The sequence below is a fragment of the Acomys russatus genome, unplaced genomic scaffold, assembly GCF_903995435.1.
Source record: "Acomys russatus unplaced genomic scaffold, mAcoRus1.1, whole genome shotgun sequence".
NCBI lineage: Eukaryota > Metazoa > Chordata > Mammalia > Rodentia > Muridae > Acomys > Acomys russatus.
In genome coordinates this window covers 43,640-49,639 of record NW_026131852.1, presented here as the reverse complement: position 1 = coordinate 49,639, position 6,000 = coordinate 43,640, and the positions used below count along the sequence as shown (strand labels likewise).

The 6,000-nt window shown below is 40.8% G+C and overlaps 1 gene segment (V, D, J or C); it reads left to right on the top strand.

Annotated features, from left to right (window-relative positions):
* Positions 1–1,349: 1,349 nt before the first annotated feature.
* LOC127186569 (Ig heavy chain V region 3-like) lies at positions 1,350–1,841 on the top strand. The segment is given in 2 exon segments: positions 1,350–1,410; positions 1,495–1,841. Coding segments are annotated over 2 exon segments (393 nt in total).
* Positions 1,842–6,000: the final 4,159 nt, after the last annotated feature.

Sequence of the window (6,000 nt, the reverse complement as noted above, 5' to 3'; positions counted from 1 at the left end):
CCTAGATTGATGACAAAAAAGTGTAAGAGTTCTTCAACACATGAGAGATAACTGAATTAATTTACCTCTCACAGAATAAAGCCTATCCATTTATAATCTCAGAGCCCAGACTTTTGTGAACAGATTACTTATAGAGGAGAAGTCTATTGTTAGAACACTAAATTTAGTCTTAGTGCTCTAAATACAGCCTGCAAGGGAAAGCTCCAAGGCTTGCTTTTTTGCCTTTTGTTTTGTTTTGGATTTTGCCTCTATTATATTTATCACATAACATCTTATATTAATAGTACTTTTGATAGTGTGTCTCTTCATATGGCTATATAATTCCTTGAGTACATGGATCTCATTTCTGTATAATCATAGGACAGTTGTAATAGAACACACAGATGGTAGTCATTCAATAAATTTTCATTATATATTAAAAAAGAGTTATTCAATATAACTAGGAGGTGGTGGAGCATGTCTTTAATCCCAACATTCCGGAGGCAGTCGGATCACTTGGTTGAAGGCTAGCCTGGTCTACAGAGTGAGTCCCAACACAATCAGGGATAATGCACAGAGAAACCCTGTATGGAAAACAAAACAAAAGAGTTTGTTAGTAGCAATTTTGTTCACATGATGAGAATTAGACATTGATTGAATGTGTGATCAATCACTTCTGCTCCAACGTATTAAACCAATTAGGTAGACACCTGCTCACATTGACATCATCAATGAAATATGGTGGAACAATTTAAATGTCCTGTTCTCTTAATTTTACATGCAAAGTGATTAGGAAATTTCTTTATCCAGTGAGAAGTAATTATGTTTTCAAACTTTACTATTATGTTTCTTTTTAACATATTTATATTATTACACCTGAGTAAAATCAACTACACACAGCAGAAAGAGCCATGAAAAAATCAGAATTTACATAAATGTTACATTCATAGTGCTTTGGCTATTTGTATTTGGCAAGCTTGATGTAAACATCTTTCCTATCTTGTTGGGTCTAAAACATGCAGTATGTATGAACTGATGCAGACATTCATGATGGTCAAGTGCTGAGAATAATTGGTAGAGTACTCAATCACAGATGAGCGAACGATGTCACCTTCTCACCAAAATATGGAACATCTGAAAGAAGTGAGGGGATATGGGATGTGTTTCCTCAGAGGATTAGGACTTGAACCTGAGCATCCTGCTGCCTGACCCAGGTGTTTGTACCTCCTTCTCCCTCTGCTGGGCTATGGGTTTATCTAAGAAGGACCATCTCATGAATATGCAAATTACTTGAGTCTATGGTGGTAAATACAAGAATTCTCCACCCCCAAGTCATCATCTGGTCAGTGTCCTCTCCACAGTCAGAGAACACACCATCTCTAAGGATGGAATGGAGCTGGATCATCCTCTTTCTCCTGTCAGTAACTACAGGTAAATGGGCTTACCAGCTCCAAATCTGAGGAGGACACAGGGACTGAGGTGACAATGACATCCACTCTGCCTTTGTCTCCACAGGTGTCCACTCTCAGGTACAGCTGCAGCAGTCTGAGGCAGAGCTCAGGAGACCTGGGTCCTCAGTGAAGTTGTCCTGCAAAGCTTCAGGCTACACCTTCACCAGCTATCTTATGAGCTGGGTAAATCAGAGGCCAGGACAGGGGCTGGAGTGGATTGGATGGATTAATCCTTCAAATGGTGGTATTGACTGCAATCAGAAGTTCCAGGGCAAGGCCACACTGACTGCAGACAAATCCTCCAGCACAGCCTACATGGAGCTCAGTAGCCTGACATCTGAGGACTCTGCTGTCTATTACTGTGCGAGATACACAGTGCTGCAACCACATCCCGAGTCTGTCAGAAACTGAGAAGATAGAAGATATTAGCCTGGAGACTTGCTCAGAAACAATAATTTCAAGCACTCATTTTTCTCCTTCCTCCTCACAGTCTTTTTCCCCTCCCCCCTACCCAACTGTAAAATATTTATTATTATGTATACAGTGCTCTGCCTTCACATATACCCAAATGACTCTACACATTGTAGAGACACTTGAAATTCCATATTTATTCATAGCATGTTGTTCATGCTCTATTCTTAGCAGCTAGAGAATGAAATCATCCTAGATTTACACAAAGGTCAAATAGGTAAAGACAGTGTAGTCTGTTTTTAACATTGTGAGTATCCAGTTTGTATCTGTCCTGAAATTTCTCTACAGAGTTTGTTCTACCAGTACTTGGGAGTATCCATCCAACCAATTCAATCCCATGCCCAGGCTTCTGCCTCACCCAGTGTCCCATTATAGAAAATGGAAAACTAACTGATGGGAAATCCTTGCAGGCAACCTTTCATGAAGCTCCAGCACTCCTCAGGGCCGCCCCAGACTGCAGCAGCTGAACCTAGAAGTGACACCTATAGAGGATGCCATGATCTCTTCAGTCTCTAGCTCTCCCTTAGCCCTGCTCCTTGGAATGCACTTTCCTGTAGATGCTGCCACCAGGTAGAGGTTATCCAACTCCATGCTATGGTGTGAAGCTGTGTGCCAAAAGACTGTGGAGATGTGGGTACTAATGTGGTACTGTTGGTTGTGTGGACGTCACTGTATTTACAACCACAACTAATTTTTGAAATCAAAAAGGAGAATGTTTCTCAGATGAAGACATGATTTTTTTAGATACAACTGGTAGAGTTTTTCTGTTAATAAATGCATGGTGAGGTCTGGTATCTGAAGAAATGAATTCAAGCTCCATCATGGCACGCATGCACACTGAGCTCTTCCATCGCACTGAAAATCCATTCACCACATCCATTTTACTGCTGTGAACCTCACATCAAGTTTTCAAGAGACACCTGAAGCTCCTCAGGGTCAACCATATTTCTGATGATGTGAAGGTGCATTGACCATCCTACCCCACTCAGACACATAGAGCTCTTCCATCACACTGAGAAACCAGTCACCATATCCATATTCCTTAATGTGAAACACTTCAAGAGTTCAAAGACAACAATCAGGTTCAACCACATTTGCGATTTTGAGATGGTTCATTGATGATCCTGCTTCTATCAGACACTCACTCAGAGTTCTGGAGGCTGCTCTCTATCACAATCCAATGATCAACAAGATTAAAAATACCTTATCTAGAGATTGAAAGCTCTGGGACAATTTTCCCCATATTGGTCAGGATCCTGAGGCTCCTATATCCTTAATAAGTATTTGTAAGTATGTCATGAACTTGTATTTTATGCAATCAACATATGCATCTGGTTTGGCCATTGTTCTTCTCAATATGGATGCTTTCTAACAAATAACCTCTTTCAGGATGTAGCATGGATGTGGTAATGTGTCTACAATGTTACAGTCTCTGAACATAATGATGTTGCCAATTAAATCCACAGAGGCTGCTTGGAGACATTCACTGACCAACTTCCTTATCTGCTTCAGCTGCTCCTCTACTTATTAGAAAATTGGTAGATACACAGTGCCCCCTGCTGGTCTTGATAACTCACTTGAATAATTTCTCACACAGGGATAGCTCACTTATTTCGCTTCTTTGCAATGTACCTATTGATTTTGAGAAGATATTTCAACAATGGAAGGTAAGCTCTGCCGCGAACATTGTCTCCATGAACCACAGTACTTTCGCTAGGGTATGTTAGATATAGCATGGAAGTGACCACTGACGAAGTAGTGAGTTAACAAACAAAACACTGGAGCTAGAGAGGAGCTACAAGCTGTCTATAAGGCAGTTTTCCCACCCCTGAAGGTGTCCTTGGGGTAGAAAATTCAAAACACCACAAAGAGGAACAAATGTGCCACCTACAGATCACTTCCAATATAGAGAAAATATTTGCACATCTGAGAAGTAACTAGAATTAAGGAAAATATGTGCCATGATTCATTCTGTTTGCTAATTCAGCATTAGAACCACAGGTGGGCTGTATGGTTGTGAGTAAAGACTTAGCAGTTGTGCTGTTTTCCCTTTGCCATGTATCTTTAAGGTTCAACAATGCTAACTGTGTCCTCAGACAACTCTTGTCTCTCTGGATGTTGCTTCCCCAAGATCACCATCCTCTTATTCATGGAAGGTTGTGACTAATGGTTTCCAGAGTCTTGATATATTTGCTAAGGCTTGGAGAATGACAGCTGTGAAGCTGAATAACCCACTACCAGCTCCAATGTGTTAGTGTAGCCACCATCAATGTATACAACAAAATGTGATTGTCTCTCCATATGAACACATGTAGGAAAATCACCTGACAGAAGAATCCAACACACCTTCATGTTAAAAGTTTCAGATAGCTCAGGGATACAAGGAACATACTTAAGTACAATAAAGGTAATATACAGCAAGTTTATAGCCAACGTCAAATTAAATGGAAAGAAACAAAGCAATTCCACTAAAACCAGGAACAAGACAAGGCTCCCCACTCTCACTGTATCTCTCCAATATAGTACTTGAAATCCTATGTCCAGTAATAAAACAGCTAAATAAATCAAGGGGAAAAAAAGTGGAAAAGAAGAAATCGATGGAGCTCTATTAACAAATGACAGTATACATAAGTGATGCCAAAAATTCTACCAGAGAACTTCTACATTTGATACAGACCTTCAGCCACATGGCTGGATTAATATTAACTCAAAAAAGTCACTAGACCTCCTATATACTAATTCCAACATGCTGAAAAAATTAGAGAAACAACACCCTTCACAATAGAAACAAATAATACAAAGTACCTTGGTGTGGCTCCCCCTAGGAAATTGAAAGACCTGTATGACAAGAACTTCTATTCTCCGAAGAAGATATCAGAAGAGAGGAAGTTCTCCCATACTCATGGATTGGTTGATAGGACATTCTCTCAATCTCTGTTCCCTCTTTATCCATGTACTTATTGTAGGCTGGGTAAATTTTGGGTCAAAGTTTTTGTGGGTTGGTTGTTGTTCTTCTCCCTCCACTAGGAGTTCTGTTTGGTTAGGGTGTGACCTCGTCATTCTCCAGGACCCGCAACTGTTAGGAGTCTCATCTAGAGTCACCCACATTTCCTCCCAGGAGATTAACCTGTCAGAGGTCTTCAACTTGTCTCAGACATGAAGCCCCCTTCTCTGCCCTAGACCTCTCACCTGCCAACACCACGCCCCCCATATCTGAACCCTATACTGGTCCTGCTTCCCCAAACATCCTGCTATGTATTTCCCTCTCTTCATCCACTTTTTTTTGCCTATGCTGTTTGCTCTTCAGAGTTTTAATGACTTGCAAATGTAGATTTTTCAACAATATGGCTCTTTCTGTTTGAATAGTTATGGCCATCATCGATTCATATGTTTCAATGAATGGTCACAGAGAGTGGCACTATTGGGAATGTGAGCCTTGTTGGAGTAGGTGTGGCCTTACTGGAGGAAGGGTATCCCCATAGGGGCAGGTTTTGAGGTTTCCTATGTTCAAGCCATACCCACTGTGGGACACAGTCTCCTGCAGCTTCCTGAGGATTAAACACACAGAACTCTCAGCTCCTTCTCCAGCACTATGTCTGCATGAATGCAGCGATGCTCCCAAAAAAGATGATGATGATAATGAACTACATCTCTACAACTGTAAGCCAACCACAAATAAATGTTTACATTTGAAAGAGTTGCTGAAAGCATGGTTCTCTTCACAGCAATGAAAGACAAACTAACACAAGGGCCTTACCATCGGTTTGATGACAGTTACCAATAGCCTTAGCAATAGACTGGCTGTTTGGGAGTTTGCATGGTGTCTTTTGACCAATAACTTGATTAATGTACCCCATTCTCTGAAGTGGAGGCTTCATTTGGGTAGGGAAGATGTCTGGGTGAATCGTTCTCTCCCCATTATTTTGAGATTCAATTTAGATTTCTTTCATTTATCTATATTTCTTTAAATGCTGCTACTGAACATCTAGGCTGTTTCCTCTTTCCAGCTGTTGCAAAAAAAGGGGGCAATGAATATGCTGAGCAAGTGTCCTTGTGGTATGGTGTAAGGTCTTTTGGGTATATGCCAAGGAGTAGTAAA